Source organism: Gouania willdenowi, chromosome 14 (genome assembly GCF_900634775.1).
Source record: "Gouania willdenowi chromosome 14, fGouWil2.1, whole genome shotgun sequence".
In the NCBI taxonomy this organism is placed as follows: domain Eukaryota; kingdom Metazoa; phylum Chordata; class Actinopteri; order Blenniiformes; family Gobiesocidae; genus Gouania; species Gouania willdenowi.
In genome coordinates, this window is record NC_041057.1 from 11,659,877 (window position 1) to 11,682,590 (window position 22,714).

At 36.7% G+C, this 22,714-nt stretch overlaps 1 protein-coding gene across 2 annotated transcripts in view; it reads left to right on the top strand.

Moving 5' to 3' along the window:
* pdlim4 (PDZ and LIM domain 4) overlaps positions 1-20,150 on the top strand; it is a 70,202-nt gene extending 50,052 nt beyond the window's left edge. For both annotated transcript variants that reach the window (XM_028466066.1, XM_028466065.1), the window contains 4 exons: positions 5,507-5,826; positions 7,736-7,893; positions 15,154-15,292; positions 18,371-20,150. In XM_028466066.1, coding sequence (XP_028321867.1) covers positions 5,507-5,826; positions 7,736-7,893; positions 15,154-15,292; positions 18,371-18,575 — 822 coding nt within the window. In that variant the 3' untranslated portion in view covers positions 18,576-20,150. The remainder of the gene's footprint in view (positions 1-5,506; positions 5,827-7,735; positions 7,894-15,153; positions 15,293-18,370) is intronic.
* The last annotated feature ends 2,564 nt before the right edge of the window (positions 20,151-22,714 follow it).

A 22,714-nucleotide genomic window follows, 5' to 3' on the forward strand; every position in this document is an offset into this window, starting at 1 on the left:
TTCCTAATCAAGTCCAATCAGTTTAATTAAACACAGATGGACTCCAATGAAGGAGCAGAACATCTCAAGGAGGATCAGAAGAAATGGACAGCATGTGAGTTAAATATGAGTGTCACAGCAAAGGGTCTGAATACTTATGACCATGTGAGATTTAAGTTTTTCTTTTTTAATAAACTTGCAAAACATTTCTACATTTCTGTTTTTTTTTGTCATGATGGGGTGCTGAGTGTACATTCATGAGAAATAAAATGAACTTTTTTTATTTTAACAAATGCCTGCAATGAAACAAAGAGTGAAAACTTTAAAGGGGTCTGAATAATTTCCATACCCACTGTAAATATAAATACTAACATAAAATAGGAGATGTAAAGATGTAAACATACATAATTAGAAAAATAACAAGAACACTAGGCACATCAGGCAACCGTGGCTCAGTGGTAGAATGGGTCGTCCAATAACCGAAGGGTTGAGTGTTCGAATCCCACTCTATCCAATTAGTCATTGTGTCCTTCACATTGCCTCGTATGAATGGGTATAAATTGTGCATGAATGTTGGTGGTGGTCAGAGGGGCCACAGGCGCGAAATGGCAGCCATGCTTCTGTCTATATGCCCCAGGGCAGCTGTAGTTACAATGTAGCTTACCACCACTGGTATGATTGGTGTGAATGAATAATGGTTTCTGTAACGTGCTTTGAGTCACCTTGAAAAAAGCGTTTTATATAAATGCAATTATTATTATTATTATTATTATTATTATTATTATTATTAATAATAAATTGTTTGATAATTCTTTGGTCAGTAATTTTTAATGCTTACTGTATGTATGTGCTCATCTCAGAGGAAAATGTAGGATATAGAATTCACAACAGCTTAAATTCCTGCTCTGCTGTGTAATAATATTTACATACAGGATAAATAGAAATGTTTGCAAAGGTTTGTATTTTACCCTGGCTCCTCTAAAGTTGCTTGAATGTGTTTAGGTTTTATGTTGCATTGTTTTTACTAAAAGAACATAAAACACACTATACGCTTTTGTTGTATTCATTGTATTCCTTGCACGTAAACACAATCACCTGACATTCTCATCCTAGAAAGCTTTTCAAAAAGGTAGTACAGAGGATTTTAATAAAAATCTATTGAATTTGTGTACATTAGGAACCAACATGTTTCTGCTTTGGCAAGCCTCCTCTATACATGGGTCCCCCCCCCTCACTCTCTGCTACCTTCTCTCCTGATTGTCTGTCTCTGCTGCCAGTGAGGCACCCAGAGCCAGGCTAGGGGACCCATAAAGGGTTGGTTTGTATTTAGTTAGTGGTGCAGAGCACCATGTGAAAAGCTTAATTTTGAATGTCCCAGGGGATTAAACCAAGCAGGAGGCACCAGAGACGGAAGTTGTCTGTGTGTGTGTGTGTGTGTATCTCATCATGAATCTGTGAGAGCAGGTCCAGTGATTGAGGTCTAAGCCCTCAGTGGAAGGTGGGCCATATGATTTCAATTAGTGTTCTCAATCTTTCCCCTTCTCTGCTCGTCTGTCTCACATTAAGCAGCAGTGGTTTGTGTAAGCAATGCCTTCTTTTAATCACCAAAAATCCCAATTCTGTTGTTAACTAGAACAAATATGTAGGGATTTTTACTGAATGCATGTCAGGTAAGCGAAGTAAACACACATTGGCCAGCATAATCTGTGTCCTTTGCTTTGTTTCTCAACACAAATCTCTCTTCCTGTGCGATACACAGACTCACACATGGCCAGTGGTCTTGAAACATTACTCATTCTTTGCCACCACAGAAACACAAGTCATGGAAATGAGACAACTGTGTGAATTTGGGAGCTATGCTTGTTTTTCATAAATAGTTTCCAGGATTGGTTCTCTTTCTATTTTGATGGTGTTTATTCCCGTATTCGCCAAGTCAGAAGGAACTCGGGTTAATCTCAGAAGAAAACAAAAGCGGTTTTTATTTTGTTGTTTCCAAGTAGTCCTTGATGACTGTGGAAAGCAGAACACGTTACATTCATCTTTGTCAAGAAAACAAGATAATGTTTCCTGGAAACTATGATAATGTATCCATTTGATTGGATTTACATGAATGTCACCTTTCTTTCGGCATCCATTTAAAGAATTCTAAAAACCAGTAATAAATGTATATATAAAGTAAACTTTAAATACTCGTAAAAGTGTAACAATAAATCTTTGTGGCATGTCGGTGTCTTCGCAGCTAATCATTGAATCTAAAGGAAACTCATTCCCTGCAACTTTAAAGCATGTATGGGTCCTCAATGTTTCCAAAATGACATTTTTATAAGGCGAGCACCAGATGTGCTGCCCTATAAATCCACTTTTCACCCAAAGCAAATATCTTTAAAACAGACGTGCATGGACAGAAAAGGGGAGAAAAAAAGTGCTGCGAGGAAAAGAATAACAAGAAAAAAGATTAAGGAGTGTTTGGTTCAGTCAAAACAGAAGGAGACACCATGGCTGACGTGGGTGTGAGGACGTCAGTGCAATCAGGACTGGTTTAGGGCTCATTCATTCTCTGGGAGGATGTGCAATAACTTGAAGTACCGGAATAAATGAACGCAACAGTAAAATAAACTATCTTTACATTAGTGTGAGTGTCTTTGTCACATAGGGTGATGCATTGCCATCATAAAATAAGTTCATGCTCAGACAATAATAACCCTGCCATGTAAATACTGGCTACTAAATCGAGCAAGGTGCAGCTTTATAATTCACACAGGGATGTTTGAGTGTGTTCCTATGTTTTTTTGTCATCAATTTCTTTATATATTTATTATTTCTGCATATTTTTTTTATAATTCAGTATGGGTATTTGTGTTGTAGATAGGGGTGCACCTGACCTGCCGATTCCGATTTTGACCGATCCCCGTTTTTAGGCCGGGATACCGAACTCAAACCGCCGCTCACTTTGTTGGTATAAACACTCTATGAATGAATATGATGAGATGCTCGGACCCTGTTTTTGAAATGGGGTAGGGGGCGTGTGATATATCGTTTCAAAGGCAATTCAACGTAGATTACAATTATGTCTCGCACAATTTGATTAGGGGCCCCTTTTTTAGGCAATTTCCATTAATGCCGTTTTCGAATTTATTTGTGTGTCAAATTTTGCGACAGTTGATGGTACCGAATCACTGACGCATGGGGTCCATTACTCCATATGTGCCACGGGTGCCCCCGGGAGCCCCATTTTTCAAACGACTACTCCTCCGTTAATGCTCATTGTACTGAGCTGTAATTTGACATGGACATTCTATGAGTGGATGTCAAGAGCCTCTCAGAGACTTTTTCCTGTAATTTCTAAATTTATGGAAATAGTCGTGTGATATATAGTTTCAAAGGCAATTCAACGTCGATTACGATTTTTACATAGCATAATTAAATTTGTGTTACTCGGTGGAACCGAGTCATTTCACTGAATTCTCGGGAACGTGGTACGTGCTATTTGGCGTGGAGACATTCCGCGGGCGCGGCTGTATCTTATTTTATTGTAAAACGTTGAACAATATCCATGAAAAAATGCAAACTTGTTGTTTTAACTGCACATGAGCTAGTTATCTCAAATATGAATTCAAATTTTAGAACATTGCTGTCCAAAATACTAAATTATATCAGTTCCTTTAGTCTTTAATTTTTCACATTTTAAAAAACAAACTTAACTTGTCCAACAGGTTACAGTGCAGACCTGTTTGGAGCTCTTTGTCAAAAATAAATTTAATAGCAATATTTTAGTTTTACCAATAAAGAAAATCACAAGGTTTAAGGTAGGTGATAAAAGAAAGAAGAGGACAAATTAACGAAACATCTTAAAGCGCCAATAAAGTGTTCTGAGTTTTAGGTTTCCTTGTAGTGCAAAAAGAAAAAAAAATAAATCACAAATTCAGTAGCTTTGTCGATATTTAAATGTCAAAATATCAATCTAAAAATAACTTTTTCAGCTTCCAGGATGAAAGCTACTAAAAGTCAAACAGTGGGCTTCTGGTGGCCTGAAACAGTCTGGTACAATTTCAGAAACAGCATTTTGTTTTTTGTTTTGCAGAGAAAATAATAGGCTTTTACTTAATTCATCTTGTGTAAATGAAGGTTGATTAGGTTTGCTTGATAGTCATCTTTACTGCATTTTTCAGGGGCGATGACAGAAGATTTCTCAAAATTTAAGACCCAGCTGGCTAAAAATGTTGACTTCAGAGTTTGTGTGTTTGTGCGTGTGTGTGTGTTTGTGCGTGTGTGGTCCAAGGGCTGAGAATAGGAGGACATCCAGCCGACCCATTTGTTGAAATGACATGGCTTCTGTCTGGGAGAGACAGTGAACGTCCGCCACCTGTGGCTTTAGGCACTTTAAACAGTCCAACACACTTGCACACTCACTGCTATATGTCTCACACTTGTTCTCAACAACTTACCCCGTTTTAAAAGATCAAATAAATCATTTGAGCTGAAATGTTTGAAAGTCTTGATGATTTGCAGTCTTATTTGATGCATTCAAACTAAAGCATATATCTAAAACACCATCATATATTTAATGATGTCATATTAAGTGTTTCAATAAAACTTTATCAGTAAATTAAGCTCTCTGCGATGGAGGAGAACGGCTGGCAGGCAGTGCTATCACTACAGTGTGCTGATAGCTGTGGTAAACAGTGGGAGGCTTGATGATGTCAGCATATCATTTCTGCAACGCCATGAAAAGGGCGTCGACCCCCCAGTTTTAATTGTAGGTGTCATTGCGCGTCATTAGTCCAAGTCTGTCACAACATGTTGAAAAGATAATAAGGTGATGTTTTGCAGCGTCTCCACTCTGTCAGTCCTGTACATTTTTTTAAGCCTTGAAAGAAATGACAGATTAACAAATAGGGAAAAAAAAAAAAGGTACACAAATTAGACTGTTTTCACTAAAATATCCACAGGAAATTGTTGTCCTATAGAAGCTTAGTACCAAATAATGTTGAAAAACCTAGAACAGGGCTGTCAAACTCATTTTAGTTCAGGGGCCAAATACGGACCAGTTCGATCACAAGTGGAACGCAGGTGTGTACTATAAATTCAACAATACTTAGATACTTAGATTATTTTGACCAATTTGATTTAATTTGGGGAGATATTGTCGAATAATTTGAGAAAAATTGCAGGATTTTGGGGAAAAAAATAGAGTTCTTTCAGCAACAATTTACAACTGAATTTTTTTGGTAATTTACACAATGATTCATGTTTTCTCTGTCATTTTCACTTTTTCCCGAGGGCCGAATTGGATGCTCTGAAGGGCCGGATTTGGCCCCCGAGCCATGAGTTTGACACATGTGACCTAGAATAGGATTTATCATGCTTTTCCTTCTTCCTACACCAAATTTATCGTAATATTTCTGACCTTTTCCTTACTGGGTTTACCATACTTCCCTCTGTTCATTCCTCTACACAAAATATATTGATTATCTACCAATAATATCAGATTGTCCCTTAAAATTTTCTCTTTTTTGTCCTTTTTCAGAACTTTCGTCCCATCACCAGTGGATATGGAAGCTACAGCCGCAAGCCATCGTACACCTCTGAACCACAGTCCCCCCAGTCTCCTCAGCCCATTTACCAGAACAACAGTAACCCAAGACCCAACAACGGCCACAGCTATGGGAATGGCACGGGAGCCGCTCCATATGGGAACAGCAACGGCAACGGGAGCCCTCAGTATGGGAACGGCACTGGGCACGCTCAGTACAACAACCCAGCAATGCTTTATGGCCACAATGGCAGCAATGGAGAAAGAGCCTTACCTAGCAAGATGGGAGGTCTAAGCATCAGTGCTTCACAAAGGTGGGATAATGAAAGAGTTTTTTAAAAAAATAAATAAATAATAAATAAAATGTAAAAACTGAAGCCAGGTTTAAAAAAAATAGCTTCACCATGTACCCTTATAATAACTCTGCACTATCCCAACATCTTTTTCAGTCATTTTTAGTTAAAAACAGCGTTTTCTTTCTACAGGAGCATGTATATGTGCAGAGGCATAAAGAACACGGAGATACTTTACTTGAAATTGTACTCAAGTACAAGTACAAGTAGGTTACACATAAAATACTCAAGTACAAGTTAAAAGTAGCTCAATTAAATAGAACTTACTAGTTACTTTCACGTTTTTATTTTTGGTAATAAATCTTGCCACGGTTCCCTTGCGTACAGTAAACATCTCATGTATAAACTTAAAAAGGAAGAGACAAAATCTTGAACTTAAGTTATTTTCCACAAAGGCATCTGTAGAAAATAAAAGGTTTGTCAAAAATGTGCAATCATTTAAAAAAAAATAAAATAACACAAATTAATTCAATTCAAAATATAATAAAATTCTCAGGCTTTAAGTATAGTTACATTTATGAACTCTAAAACAGTGCCATGCACTATGTTTAATGTGATTGGTCGGCTATGATGTGATGCGTTTGATTGTTGTCTGGTCATTTCATTTTTTGCTGCTTCACAATGTCCGTTGATCATTTTAAATCTAAAAATTATAATTTACTCAGTAACGGCTAATAGTAGAAATGTGACAAATTCCTTTTTTTTTTTTTTAAATGTACTTAAGTACAAGTAAAAATACTGATTGAAAAATATACTCAAAAATGTACAAGTATCCATAAAAGCTACTCAATTACAGTAACGTGAGTACTTGTATTTTGTTACTTGTATATGTGCATATGCACGTTGTGCTGCTGGAAAAGCCATTAGTTGGTGTCCATCCCTTTGAGTGCACAATACATGTGTGTTTAGTCTCTTCGTGAACATCCTCTCTCACAGTCCCCGACTTCTTCCTGGGTAGGGCTGTTAATCCTGAGCTCACAGATGGAGACAAAAACTAAGCTGAACTCTGCCCAATGCCGTCTGTCTATTTCTCCCACGCACTCGTTCACACAGTGGTACTTTTGTGCTCCCTCACACTTTCACTGAAGTCATGGCCTTTGCGCTTTTGTGTCCCTCTGCCCTCAGGCTCCAGGAGAAAAGTTTGGAAGGCAAACATCGGCGTTTGCACACATCTGTCAGCAGCACGTCTTTTGTCCCAGAGGTTTAACCATTTAAGTGCAGTCATAAAGGAGGGGATTCATGCTGTAAATGGGAGATTACTTTATAAATGAGGGAGCATGCAGGAACACATTACAGAAACTTTGCGATCAAACTTCATGTCACTTTTATTACATTGCGTATAAAGACTTTATTTTTACATTTTCCTACATTAATTCATCATTTTTATTTTTTTTGTTTTTTTTTATGAAGCAGTTCCATATATGATGTTCTCATTTAATTTGCTCCTCCTTTCCTCTGTTTTACAGCTATTTTTTTCTTTTGTTATCATATTAAGTTGTATATCGAGGGCTTCCAAATGGATTTTATTTCCTGAAACAACAAATTTAAACAAATTAGGAACAAAATGGCAATTACACAGAACATAACCTCAAATGCATGTTTTGGGACAATATCACTCATTTAAATGCTGTTTTTCACATGAACGTGTGGTTGAATATGTAGCAAAGAAACATAAATGGCAAATATTTCAAGAAATGTCTCGAGATTCCGGATGTCACCTGCTGAAATGGAAGCAGCTATAGGATAAATATTAAAGCCTTCAGTTTTATTTTAAAGACGTAATAAAAGCAACTTATATTTACTTGTTCCTCATTACAATGTGTGGGTTTTTCCAACAATCCCTTTTTTTTTTTTTGCTTGCCTCCCTCAGCCCAGAGCCTCCAACCCAGTCCCCCGTGGGCCGTAATGGTTTCAACCCACAGTCAGATGTCTACAAGATGCTGCAGGACTATGAAGAGCCTGTCTCTGAACCCAAACAGTCTGGATCCTTCAAGTACCTCCAGGGAATTCTAGAGGCTGAGGATGGAGGTAGAGATTCACGTGTTTGTCTATGCAGAATGACGTGCAGCACACTGAGTGCACTCTAACTGGAAGTAACAAATACTATTTCTTATGCTTTTGTTTTTATATATGGGGGTTAAATTTAGGAATTACAATTTATATATAAATATATAGTATATACTTTGGGTGCTGATTTTAATCGATTCTGCTTCCCAGCATCGATTTTTTCTTCTGAAATGAAACTCCTTCCTGATGCAGGTTTTATTGTGTTTATTTCAGTATAAATTATAATAATTAACTGAATAAATAATGATAAATCACTGAATGAGTGAATGTGATGTGATGTGCATTGTTTTTTGGAACTGTGACATATTTCTAAAAGTTTAGGATTAAACTTACGTGTTTGGATAAGGAAAAAATTGTGATAATCATCACTGTAGAATCGCAATACGTGTAAAATCAGAATCGCAATTCAAATTGAATCGGCACCCAAGAATCGGGAGAAAAGGGAATCATCCCAGCCCTAGTATATACATTATACTATATATAAATATCTGAAGCCTAAAAATTCTACTGTTGACGTTTTTTATTATGTATTGAACATTTACATTAAAAAAACAGCTTTCGTCTCTCATAGCATTTTACAGATTTATACCAATCATATGACAAGAGTTTTTAAATGCTTAAAAAAACTGAAAAGTTATTCCTTCATTCGATTTCAAACTAATCTTAAAAAAATGACCAAGATGGAAAAAAAAAATATTTTGCTTTTCGTCTTTGGCTTGTTTTAATTATTTTATTATATTTTATTTTGGGGAAAAACGCACAGCGAATGGATTTTTTTTTATTTAGAAATGAATGTTTTAAGATCAGGACAAGAAAACATGGGTGTCAAACTCATTTTAGTTCAGGGGCCAAATATGGATCAGGTTAATCTCAAGATTTTATGTGGGAAAACTAGTAATTTGAACATTATTGTATCCTTGTTTGCAATTTTACTTATACAAAAATGACAAAATATGTAAGAAACCAATCACATATCTAAGCAATAAGTGATAGATATCAGTCCCAACATGAGCTTCACTTTAAATTTCCTAGATTTTGCAAACAATTTCTATTTAATTAAGAGAAATATGTCTGGATTTTGTAAGAATTTTGAGTTTCTTTAACCATTTAACATTAAAAATAACTGCAACGTTTTTACTTTCTCCTGCGGGTCAAATTGGATGCTCCAAAGGGCCGGATTTGGCCCCTGGCCCAGGAGTTTTCCAATAATACTGCAAGTGTAAATGCATTGTTTTAGCTGTGATATAGTGTCAGCTATCACAATATACTTGGCTGCTCTGTTCTCCTTTAGGGCCGTAAAGCAAGCAGCTGGATGTCACTACGTACATCAATAAAAGTTTCACAATCGTGCAATATTAGGTCAGCTGCGTGCACGGCCTAAACACTGGAATTCTTTGGGTAAACATTTCCTCCCATGCAGATGAGCCAGGAAGATTCCAGTAAAAGGAACATGTTGCACAGACAGGCAGACGAGCTCATAACAGGGAGGCTGAGTGGCATAGCTTTCCTTTTATAGGAAAACACAGACGCTAAGGTTTGGGAGACAGATAAGAAGAGAGAGAGGGACAGAGACAAACAAAGCACAGGGAAGATGATGTTCTTTAAATAGATCCCAAGCAGATGAGGAGGAGGTGGGTGGGATTTTTGGGAGTTAAATTGGAGTAAAAACAACTTTCCAAAGAGCAATGTAATGAGGAAAAGGGGTTTTCCTGTCTGTCTTTTGACCACTTGGCATTCCAACCTTTGGGATTGAGTCACATGAAGCTAATCCCTGGAACTAAAACCGCTTTGGGGCCAATGTTTACCACCAAATCTAGACCAAAGTGTCGAAAACAGTAACTATTCGGTTTAGTTCTGACAGAATCTGTTAAGACATCCTTGAACTGAACAAGTCATCAATAAATAACCTAAGACACCATCACTAAACCATCTGACTCATCATTACCACATGTTCAGGAAAGCTCTAAAATATTATTTTTTCCTATGGTTTATAGGATGTAACTTTTAATTGATTTGCGGATACAGCTTTTGGTTTTTGTGTGTTTAAATTTAAGAAGTCAAAACATTTATTGGTTCTTAGAATTGAATAGCAAAATGTTTTACTAATACAAAGAGAAAATCTACATGTCACTACATTATGGAAGTCAAATAACTAAATATTTAGGATTTATAATATAATAAACATTGACATGATACCTGCAAACATGTAAAACATTTGCACCTAATATAATAAACAGTTGTGAAGATAAGACAACTTGTTTAACAAATTCTCTAAAAGAACAAGAGCAGTTGTATTTTGTTCTTATTTTTTGCTTGGTTGCAAATATTTAAATTTTAAAGACTAGTTTCTAAGATGACAGGATACAAAAGGATATAATTTGACAACAGAGCACCGTATGTACCGGTAAGTGTCAAAACATAATGACGAACTAAGGTGAGAAAAGTTAAGAAAAGATCATCAAAATGTATTAATATTATTAGTAGAGCTCAAAGATGTTCAGAAATGAAGGGATCACACAGTAATACAATAATTAGAAAAAGTGAAAGTAAACTCTCAGATCAAGACTCTTTACTTTACTTTTTAAAAATGAACTTTAAAGCTGCAGTTTGCCCTCAGTATCGCTTTCCTTTTACATTATTTAGCTCTTCAAAAACACCACTGAAGCTTGTGTAATACTGGCACTGGAACAAGAATAGCGTCTTAACACACCTAGTTTATTAAAGTAAGTCATTGTTCACTTTGTGTGTACTTGTAAAAACTTTACGATTTGGTAATTACGGTACACATTTTGTTCCTCGTGCTGCGAATTAAACACTCGTCTCCTTTTATTCACATCAAACACAAACGCGGTGCAAATTTCTCCAGGAGTCAGTGAAACTTGGAACAAAACCAAACCTGAGTGTTTCCCCTAATTTTCACTTCCTATAACGCTCAAAGCAACAAGAAAGCGATACCTATAGAACATTATGACAGATGAAGGGAAAAGTGTTCGACTACTGACGGATTGAAGAGGTTTGAAAGGACCCCGTCATGTCTGCAGTCAGTTAGCTTTTAGCTTGAGAGTGAATGGGTTTCCCACTAAAGCTACCCGTCTCCGTGTTGACGTCTGATAGTTTTGTTTGATGTGTGTGCGTGGGAAATCACGCACCAGATAATGCTCTGGTCTTTGCTGTTTTTTTGTCGTTTTTAAAAAACGCTATAAACAATTAACTAGTCCCAAAAAAAAGCATCTGAGAACAATTGACAAAGTTTGAACTGAAGCCAAATGGTCGTGTTTTGAATGCATGCCTGGTTGTCAGGCTGTTAAATCACAAAGGTCAGTCTTCTTTTCAAAGCAAAAGCTCCCGTAGAGTCTTTTAGGGGTTTTTAAAGGTAAAGCAAACAGTGTCAGTTTACACAAAATTCCACAAACCCTGCCTTGTTAGAATTAAGGGTGGAAAAAAAGAATGGAGTGAAAAAAGAAATAAAGTGAAATGAGACTTTTATGCACAACAAAGTCATTATTGTTTGTCCTGTGATGCATGTCCAGCATTAAAAGTGTTAAAAACATGAGTACATTTAAATAGATATTCACATAATGTAACATGAGTGTCTGAAGAGAGAAAAGTTACACATTAAAAATGTTTTAATCTGTAAACTTTAGTTAAACTCAGTCAAGTGTTGGTTTTGAAGACAAATACAATCAGAGTCATTGGGTATTTGCTCAATATATGGGTTAAAAAACAGATTTTCGTGCACATTTTTACATCTAAAAAAAGCCAAAACGTGTAGATCAAAATTTAATGTATAAGCAAAATGTATTATTTATTTTGTCTCAAGGCTACATCTTCACTGAGAGCATCCACATGGATCAAAAACACTGGTTTAACTATGCCAGGTTTATATGTAGCGCTGTGTTTTTAGCTTAAATTTATATAAATATAGACAAAAACAACTATTAAAAGATTATGTAATGGAAAAAGTGAAGAGTTGACTAAGTTTGAGGTGAAACTTTAACTCTGTCAACAACAATTTAGCCTGGTTGGACTTTATCATTTACTGAGGCATGAAAACATTCATTAAAAGAGAATACAATTTGTTATGTATTTAGTTTAAACAATAACAGCTACTCACATCCATTTAGAGAATATAGTAGTGTTTGCAGATTTAGGGAGATAAGAAAGCAAGAAAAAAACTGTCTTTTAAAAACTACTAAAATAATAAGAAATAGCAATGTTTTTTTTTTTTTTTCCCCCATTGATTATAATGATGTTGATCTTTGTCCGTACATCTCAGTTATTTAAAAAAAACCCACAACATTTGAGTCTCACACCATTAAACACAAAGAAACATCAACCCCACGTAACATACATACATTCCAAACCAACTCAGTCCATGTTCTGTGTGCTTCTGAGCAGAAATATAGAGTTACTAACCCAAACTGTCAAAGAATGACAGTTTCACACCCTTTGCTATAAATTGTGCAGCTTTAGATTGTGTGTGTGTGTGTGTGTGTGTGTGAGTGAGAGTTAGGATGTGGGTCGACACTTAGTGCGTTTCTGCGTTACAGTACGTCTGGTTTATATTAACAGTGCTATAGGACACACACACACACACACACACACGTCTTCTGAACTGTGCTGCTGTCGCTCCGTGTTCAGGGATGAAATAAATATAATGAGACGGCTGCATAAGGACATAATATACAATCTACCCAAGACCCCCAGCAAACTACCGTACATGCCCCCCTCTTTAAAAGCAAGTCTAAAAAGTCTCCTCCTCTGTTAGAAAGCCCCAGAAGAACCAAACAAGAGGTTTCCATTAGATTTCATCACTGAATTGTTGAGTAATGGAGACATTAACCACCAAAATAACCCGACGAGTTAATGTTAGCTCTTTAACATGCTGCAGAGCAACCAGAGGCTAATTGGTTCAGAGACTTTCAGCGCTTTGAGCCAGGTGCCAGATGTAAGGGGATTAGACTGTTGTTAGTGGAGGAGGTGGTTGTGTGTTGGCCTGAGCCTCTACTGGCACATCATCAGTAAGGAAAGGTCACAGGGTGCAGCTTTTAAATGTGCTCGCTTGATTAAACTTATACCACACTCACAATCAGTGGAGTGACTCAGGCTTTCATCTAATTCATGCAGAACTTTGGTACGGAGGTGTCACCCGTGGGAACAGCAACCAATGCCCACCACCACCACCACCAGGGTTCAAAGAACGTTAAGACACTAAGCGACCTTATTCCCGTGGGCGCTACTTCACTGATTATAGGTGCAACATCAAGATCTGTCAGATACAGATTAAATATAATTAAAAACAGATTCTCTTCATTTTATATACACACACAAGACACAACACCAACTTCTGCTTCCAGCCTTTCACAATAAAAGCTGGGCTGACAGGCACATTGAAGCCACTGTTCATATTTTAACATTCTATAATAACTCAAAGATAGTTTTGAAATTAACTAGCATGCAAAACATTTACAATTCAGAGAAATATTATTATCATTTAAATTGAATTCCTTTTTCGAAGGAAGTTTCCACATTTGCACATCCTGGAGATTGGTGGATAGGGTCAAATTATTCAAGGGATGTTTTTCAGAATGATGGAAAAATTGGAGATAACAGTAAAAATAAAGACTGTCCTTTTGTTTATGTTCATAAAGCCTTGAGTTGAGAATAGAATAGAATAGAGGAGAGTTTATTGCTAGAAGTACGAGTTAAAAAGAACAGGTACAATGGAATTCTTGTGCATGTCCCAGAGTCAAGTTTAAAAAAAAAAACTTACAAACAACAACAAATCAGCCAATACAGTATAAGAATAGGTGCAAAACAATGAAAGAACACAAGTATACTCTACAAAAAGATAAATAAATAAATAAAACCTGAGTTTATTGATAAATTTAACTTTTAATTTGATTTCATCATCTTTTGTTAAAACCAATTCTGTATCTGTCTCTAATTCCATGTTGCTCAAACTCATGTTTTGAAATATGTCTGTTCTCTGTACTCCGTTATTTTTCACGTTCGCATTTTCAAAATACATTAGGATTAAACTTTGGACTGTACGTGACTAGTGCAATTTTGAATTTCACTTTTGATCCTTTATTCCCTCTCTGTGTCCCTCTGTAATCCTTCCTTGTATTTTACTGACATTTACATGGAACCAAAACTATAAGGAGATGAATCATGCCACTCTTGCCATCAAGATAAATATTATCACCGCTGAGCTATTCACACTGTCATACGTCACATAACGGTAGCATTAAAGTGTTAGAGTTAAATTTGGCCTCAGTAGCAGGGGATGTTTTTCTCACTTGGGGCTTTAGACAAGGCTGACTGATGAATTCCTACTCGGAAATGCCACTATGCTAGGTGACGCTTGAATAGAGCACACAGGGAGGGTCACGGAGAGGATACAGTGAAAGAGAGGGCGAGGAACTGAGTAGGAAAGACATTTTCCATCCTATTCAGTGAATGAAATGAAAAATGAGAACATCAAGTTAACAGACTGATTTTATTCATTGGTAAAAATGTCACAAAGACACCATATTTAGCATGTGAACATCAAAAAAAAAAAAGAAAAAATCACTGTCAAATATCAGACAGTGGTTGGCTCTCCTTAGTGGAATCAACATGGTGCTTATAGTGCTTCACATATTTAAAATAAATCTCAGGACATTAATCACATTTAGCAAAATCTGTCATGGCTAAGAGAGCAAAACATCCTGTTTTGATGTTTGTATCTGTCAGTATTTTTCTCTAATGGAGCTATTATTTTTTGGGTTTTTCCTTAAAGAATGTAATTGTATTGTGAAGTCATGTTCTTCTTCATTGATTAGTTCTATTAACTGAAAGTGACCTCATTTGCTTCCTTTCGGTGTAATTATGAAACTCTCAAACTAATGGTTCCAATCTGTCCTCAAAAGGAATTTCTCGCAGCAAAGACGAATTCCTTATGAATCCAAACTGTTGAGAACATGCACGGCTTTTGCCCTCAAATTACCAGAGCTGCACTAACTGGGATTTATTAGCCCCTGAACACACACATATAAAACAGAGGTTACAGGAGGCCCATTGCGGAGGTGTTCAACTCATGTCACTGCCTGTAATTCTGAGAGCTTGTTGAACATTTATGGTCTACATGCTTTTTTTTAAGGGTCAATACTAGAAGGGTTTCTGGCCAAGTTTCATATCCCTGAATTAAAGCGCTGCTCTGTTTTTGTTTGCTCACAGGTTTGTCACCAACTGAAAGGTTGAGAAACCTGAAGTCTCCAGTCAGGTCTCCGATCCCAAAGTTGGGGAGCCCCATTCCCAGCCCCATGTCTGGTCTGCAGAAGCTTCCACAATGCACACGCTGCTGTAATGGGATTGTGTGAGTATTGGCCTAATCTGTAATAATTTTTTTTATTAGAAATACAAAGAAATAACACAAATAAGTTATAGTTGAAGAGCACATTGGTTTTAAAATGTGCTGCTGGGTACAACAGTAGCTTATTCACACACATTTTGGACTTCCATGCTTATAATATTTAAAGGTGCAGTCCGCAACTCTCAGATCCCTCTCTCCACTTCCCTCCCTGCTGCTCTCTTGCCCTGCCTCCAAACTTTCCAAAGACCCTCCCTCAGGGGAGCTAACAAGCTAACGTTAGCCCAACAGCAACATCACAGTATATAACATGCTCTGTTAAAAGCATATTACTGCAGCACTTCTCTCTCTCAATGTGCACACACCTCAGCAGCAGCAACAACACAGTGTCATTTACAGCAGCTCAAACGGAGGCTGCTGCGCGCACACAAACAACACATGCACTACAGAGTTCTAGTGTAACAATTACAAATCAAACATAATGTAAATCAAGCAGTAATAATTACTTTTCAAGCAGAAAAGTCACCAATTCCATCTTCTACTCCTCCAGACCATACACTGTAAAAAAAGACGGCGCTCCAGCCCGGGAAAGGGGCGGTGCCTGTGAGCAACAGCTGTCAGACAGCCCATCAAACACAATCCTCGCTCTGATTGGTTCTTTTTGCTTGGTCGCGATGCATTCTGGCAATCTGAGTTGCAGACTGCACCTTTAATATAGAATGTGCATTAAACTGCAGGTATCTGGTTTCTATTTTGGTCAATAGGGATTAACTTAACCCTGATTCATTTAATCAACTTAAAGACATATTGTAGGCCTCATAGATCTATATATCAAAGAGCATTTGCTAAAAAAAATGTGTTAAAGGTTGAAATTGCCACTCGAAAGTTTGTGTTGAACTCCACAGTTGTTTTGTTGACATTGTCAAAAAAGTTTTGCGCATTTCATCATGGGATGTTGAGTCCTGGACAGGAATGAATGAATGGTAGGGTTTTATCTTTATTCTCACCGTGATTTCCTGTATATGCTCCCAAAGTGACTTCACAACACATTTTTGGGGTTTTCGTGGTTGAAAAGTTGTAGCAAAACAATTGCGGATGTTTTTTTTTTGGAGCACACGGAACAATCTGAATCCGTCTAAAATGTTATGTCTTGTGGAGTGAGATGATATTACGGGGAATACCGGGATCAAACTGAAATGAATCACCTTCCTCCTTGTCTGGTGAAAAAACACAAGAAATGATGGTAAAAATGAAGTAAAAACACTTCTGTGCATCTGTCAACGGGACTCCACATCCCACAATGCAATGCGCAATTTTCTTTTTGATCAAATGATCTTTGATTCATTGATTTATGAGCCTAACACTGTCTTTATCTGATTTAAAAAAAAAAACATAATCTCCAGCAGCTTTAACTCAACTCTTAATGCGATCAAACTGGTATTCACTGGTTTTAGCATGAGATTTTTAGCGGTAAATGCTTCAATTTACATAAACAACATTGAAACTGCCAATGTTCAAAACTGACGGTATTTAAATCATTTGGTCTTCATTTGACGTTAAACATCCTGTGACTTGTTCAGCTGAGATTTTTCCCAATACTGGCACGGACGGTATTAGATGATGTTTTAATATGTAATTCATGTGATGTAAAGATAAGTAATTTCTCTCAACTCAAAGGTTGTGAACATGAAGACAGAAATTTGTTTAATAAAAAGTTAACTTAGCACGTGAAATAGGTTCAAAGGTAAGAAGATGATTTTCTTAACACTGAAGCCAGAAATGTCGCTTCCGTCTCTCGACTTGCAGCGACAGGCTTTTCTCAAAACATCGATCATTTCAATTATTAACCCACGCCATCCTCCGCACTCTTTTCCATGCTTTGTTTACACAATTTTAACCACACGCTTGCTATTCATGCAGGTGCACAAACTCCCACACACCTTTATGAAAGCCGCTCCAGGTAAACGCTGATGTCATGCACTTACTCATTAACAAGGGAGCTCTGTGGCAGCACAATCAGACTGTTGTGACCTCAGAGAGCTAATACGTGTGTCAGACGCTTTCCCACAACATTAAAACCACTGAGTTATGTTAGAGCTGATGATTCAGTTCAATGACATTTCCTGATGTCATTCTTGATTATTTAGATATGACAAGATGTATTACGATTATTTAATACGGATTTAATTATATGCTGCACAAAGCTCTATTAAAGTCATTGATCGTACGTCATCCTGGCACTCGTCTTTTATCTTGTTTAAACATGTTCAAACCTCAGGTAGTCGTATCATTTGTTTTCATCTTTCTTAACATTAACATTTTTATTTCTATTTAAAGTTGCTATAAAACGCTAATATTTTCATTAGATAAATTTAGTGTATCCCTCATAGATCAATGTAACATTGCCGCCTTGGAAATCATTTTAAGCAAGAAAGTGACCAATTAGAATATAAACATGTGGTCATATGATTCATAAAACTCGTTTCACTGCTGACATTTTGGAGGTTTTTGGAGACCCGCCATTGTGCTGCTGACCACACTTCCTGTTAACTTCAAAACAAAAGCCCGAATTGAAGACAAGAAGAGATGCTTTGGTTTTAAAAAGGCGATGTTTGACTTTTAGCTTGAAGCTGGTCCCAGGACGATTTTACATTCCGCTCACAATGCATCATGGGGTAGTTTAGTATGACTCGTGTGCCCACCGTGCATACTTAAAAAATGTCTCAATATAGTATACTTCTGTGTATTTCTCGCATACTCAATCTTTTTATACTATCTAATTTGAAGGCACTTTATACTCATTTTGACATCAGACTTCGTATATACGTTGTTATGCGTTTTCAAACACACCCAATTATTTTATCTAATAAGAAAATTATCGGCTTGAAATATTGATTACAAAAAGGATTCAGGAAAACCAAAATTATTAAACGGCCATCATGGTTTCTTTTGTTGGCCTGAGACTAAGAACGCTGTCAGCAAACACTATCCCACAAAAAAGTCTAATGAGATAAAGACATTTTTTTTAGACAGTAATCCCCTCTACGTGCCATTAATCTATCCTTTTTTTTTATCTCTTTCCAGTGGCACCATTGTAAAGGCCAGAGACAAACTCTACCACCCCGAGTGCTTCATGTGTGATGACTGTGGCCTCAACCTCAAGCAGCGCGGTTACTTCTTTATTGAGGACAATCTGTACTGCGAGACTCACGCTAAGGCTCGGGTCCAGCCTCCTGAGGGCTACGACGTGGTGGCCGTGTACCCCAACTCTAAGGTGGAGTTAGTGTGAGAGGAAGAGGGCGACCATGCTCTAAGAGGAAACACATGAGGCTATAGTTGGTGTCCTGGACTGCTGATCTCGGATCATAATTTTAGCTTGTGGGAAGATACACCCCCCCATTTGTGATCCCAGGTCAGTGCTTCCTCAATGACAGTGAGTTCATTAATCATAGAGTTTATTAAGCACAATTGAATCTGTGGACAGATTTCTCTGATGAGCTTCCTGAAACTACGCAAACAAAACATTCTGTCATCCGATCCCCTTCATCCCTCAGAGGGAGTGTTTGCACTAAATTCCTCTTAACTTGTCAATGCCACATTCAGACTTAAATAAAAACACACACACACACACACACACACATGGCTCAGTTGTTCACAACAGTGGAAAACAATGTGGTTAAAATATCAACTGACTTCTATTAACACTGACTCATTCTAACGTTGCCTTACAAACACTAAGGACTTTACTTGGCTGATTTTCAAGACAGTTTCTGCTTTATTTGGTGTGTCCTCTTTGGGTATTATTGCAGAGGTTGCTTTGATTCCTTTGGGAATAAATTAAATTCATGACATCACAAAAAGCCCCTCCACAATACGTTAAAGTTTCAGTCTTGTATAAAACATTTTAAACGTATTTCTTTGAGGTTTTGTTTATTCAGGAAATGTTTATCTCCTGACATATTTCGACAGTCAACTGGCAGTCTTTGTCAGAGGAGTTCTGCTGATCGCCTTTGATGGTTCCTTTGAAGTTTCTGAAGTTTTGATGACTGGCAGTTGACAGTCGAAACATGTCAGGAGATTAAAAAAATAAATAAATGAAACCTCAACTTAACATACTATTCAAAAAGAAGACTAAATTAATCTCGCTGGAACGTAAACATTTCTGTTATTCATTTTAGTTCATATGTTTAATTTTTCTACAATAAATCTAATGGAAGATGCCTTGGATCAAAAAAGCAATAACAAGCAGATTACCAACAGGCCTTAGTTTCAGCATCTGGAATGTACGTCTCTACGCTCTGATGACCGGTTTTAGGGAACTCTAACCTGAGAGTAAACGTGTCTGTATGCAGCTATGTAAGCAGCACCTCCTACAATGTAAACACAGTCCTGCAGGAGACATCTGCGAAGCTCTGCGAGAAACCTGAGAGTCTGATTGGTATCAGTAAGTTTAAAAAAAAAGTCTCCCAGATTTAAAACAGTATTTACTAGCATAGGTATGAGAAAAATGAGTTTATTTGATAAAGTAGATGAGGTTTATGTTGTGTATGCATGCAGTGGTTGGTGCTTCTTTCCCATGCAGCTGAAACAGAGGAATTGGTAATAAAAACAAGATCAGATTTACTTCAGAATGTTCTTTTTATGACAGCGTTAAAACAAAAAAACTAAACAAAACAAAAACAAAACTGTTGCTTTGTAAAGCATCTAACATCTGGGAAATATACTTCGATCAAGTTAGTGGATTTTTTGCAGTTCATACGAACAAGATTGCAAAGTTTATCATCCCTACTACAAAAATCAGCTGATGGTAATAATTAAGATAAGTAATAATAATAAAAAAAGATTTGATCAATTGTCATTTGTCTTGAGAAGAAGGTGTGAATTTTCAGTCTTAGCTTATTCCAACTATGCATAAACAAAAGCTTTTGTTTTGCTTTCTATAAATATGTTGACATGAGAATGAAATTTGCTGTGCTGATTTTTGACCCTGTTGTAACGCCGCTAATGTCCCACCTACTCAAGTTTCTTTGTAAATGATGTGAAAATTTGATTGTTGCCCGTATTGTTTTTGTACATATTTGTAATTTCTTTAACAAGCAGTCGCTGTGTCGCTCATGCTTTTCCATATCTTTTATTTTTCAAAACAAAATCAATTTCTTGTATTTAACTTATTGTTCCATTGAAATGTTGATGTTTTTTCTTCCTGGATCTTCTTATTTGCTCTTTTTTAAAGTTTCAAATAAAATGAAAAATGCATCAACATGGGATGAAAATGTTAATTTTTGTACTGCAATGTGTTGTTTAACCAGTCTATCAAAGTGGAGATGTAATTTCATCCAAACTATGTTTTTTAGGAAAAACTTATGGGGCCAGACACTTTAGGAGAACATGCAAACTACTTACAGCCTTTCGTACCTCAAGTAAAATTTGTGGAACTGTCAAAAATAGTTGAGGAAGTACTTCACACTCCTGGCAAACCTCCACAGTGAATGATGTATAAACAAAGGGCAAACACTTCATGTTGCTATGAAACAGATAAAGCTTTGGTGTGCAGGAGCAAACAGGCCACACCCACAGGGTCGAGCACTGTTTCCTTTAGCCAGGGTCAAATTCTTGACTTTGACCTGTATGGAAAAAAAAAAAAAAAATGAACTGGCCTCTGTACCACTTCAAAAAAAAAAAAAGGAAAAACTGCAGCAACATCATTTAAAGTTCAGATTATGTGGAGCTTCAACCAATTATTGACAATGTGCAGATTCTTTCAAATCAATGTTTTCAGTACAAAGACAACCCAGGAAGTATGTCTGGACACACACATTCAATTAGATTAGATGTATTTACACTAGATTAGAGTATAGTTTATTACAGTATACAGGGCAATATGAAACATACTGTTATTGCGGAATGGTGATAGTTTTATCCACAGATTTTTTTTAAATATATATATATATATATATATATATATATTTCATCAAATAAAAAAAAAAATCATCAAATTAAGAACAAAATGTTAAAAAAAAACAATACAATTTCCAAATAAGCAAGCATAGCAACAAAGGAGAGAACACTGCAGGAGACAGAAACATGGTTTTTGGGTTTGTGACCCCATTTTTATCTCGCAAATTTCTGGCGACCCCAAAAATATTTTTGTTTTAGAATTAATTTTTTACTGCATTTTAGTTGAACTAGATTTATATTTCACAAAGTTTAAGTGTAGAAATACACACTTAGTGTGTAGAAATAAACACATTTAAAAAATGCATTTTGATTTTTCAGAAATTTCAGGTGACTCCATTTAAACTCCCAGACGACCCCAAGGTTGAAAAATACTGATTTAGTGGCTCCTGAATAGATGTATTTCTATAGTTTTTATAATTTGCGGTCATCTCACGCCTGGGGTGGGACCAAGAATGACACTTTTTTGTTAATTTTCCACTCTAGTTCTCTCAAGCACCCCATGTAGTGCCATTGTGTACCTCTAGGTACACGTACCCCCATTTGAGAAACACTGATCCACATCATGCTGATTTTGGGGTCTTAGCTAAAGCAACTAGACTTAAAGTTTGGCCTTAAGACGTTTCTGATCTCAATGAAGAGAGATCACTAAACGTGACTAATGGGAGTCTGGGATTTACACTGTGCAGTTGATTAACCTATTGTGTGGATCATTAGTAGAATAAAGTGTATCCGTTGACTGAGGTAGATTTTATAGATTTAACTTTAACTGTATATGAGCGAGGAGTCATTCCAGGTCTGTGTCTCCATATCTGTTGCCACTTACTGACATGATTTTTGAGTCCCTTTGAATTTGTAAGAAAACAGGCATCCATACATCTTACAGCAGAGCACAACATTCATTCTCTTATATGAATTCAAGACATGGTCAATAATTCAAAAGTCCACATAGGCAGCAGTTCCTCCTTACATAAAAACGTTTCTTAGACGCTAAAGAGGCATTGGCTCCATTTGGAGGCGACTTTGGTTGATGATGAAAGAGACACGAGACGGTCTAATATTTAGCTTTTGCAGCTGCATTCGCAGTTTGGTGAACATTAAAGAAAAAAGCAGCTTTGTAACTAAGCTCAGTTGGATGACATTCAACTGGATATAATAAATCATATGTGTGTGTGTGTGTGTGTGTGTGTGTAGGGGTCCCTTTGTAATTGTGAGGTTCCATTTTCAACGTTTTAACAATTGAGGTTTGCAGACTTTAAACATGGTTTGGATTTTATAAACACTGCATTACATTACACACCATAATTATATGCACACATTCACTTTATACATGTATATGCCCAAACCTGTGAACATACACACATGTATGTATTGTGTATCATGAATAACATGTGGCACGCAACTTTTTTCAAAACATGAACATCTACATGTATTATAATACACACAACAGTAAATACACGTGAACAATCTGTT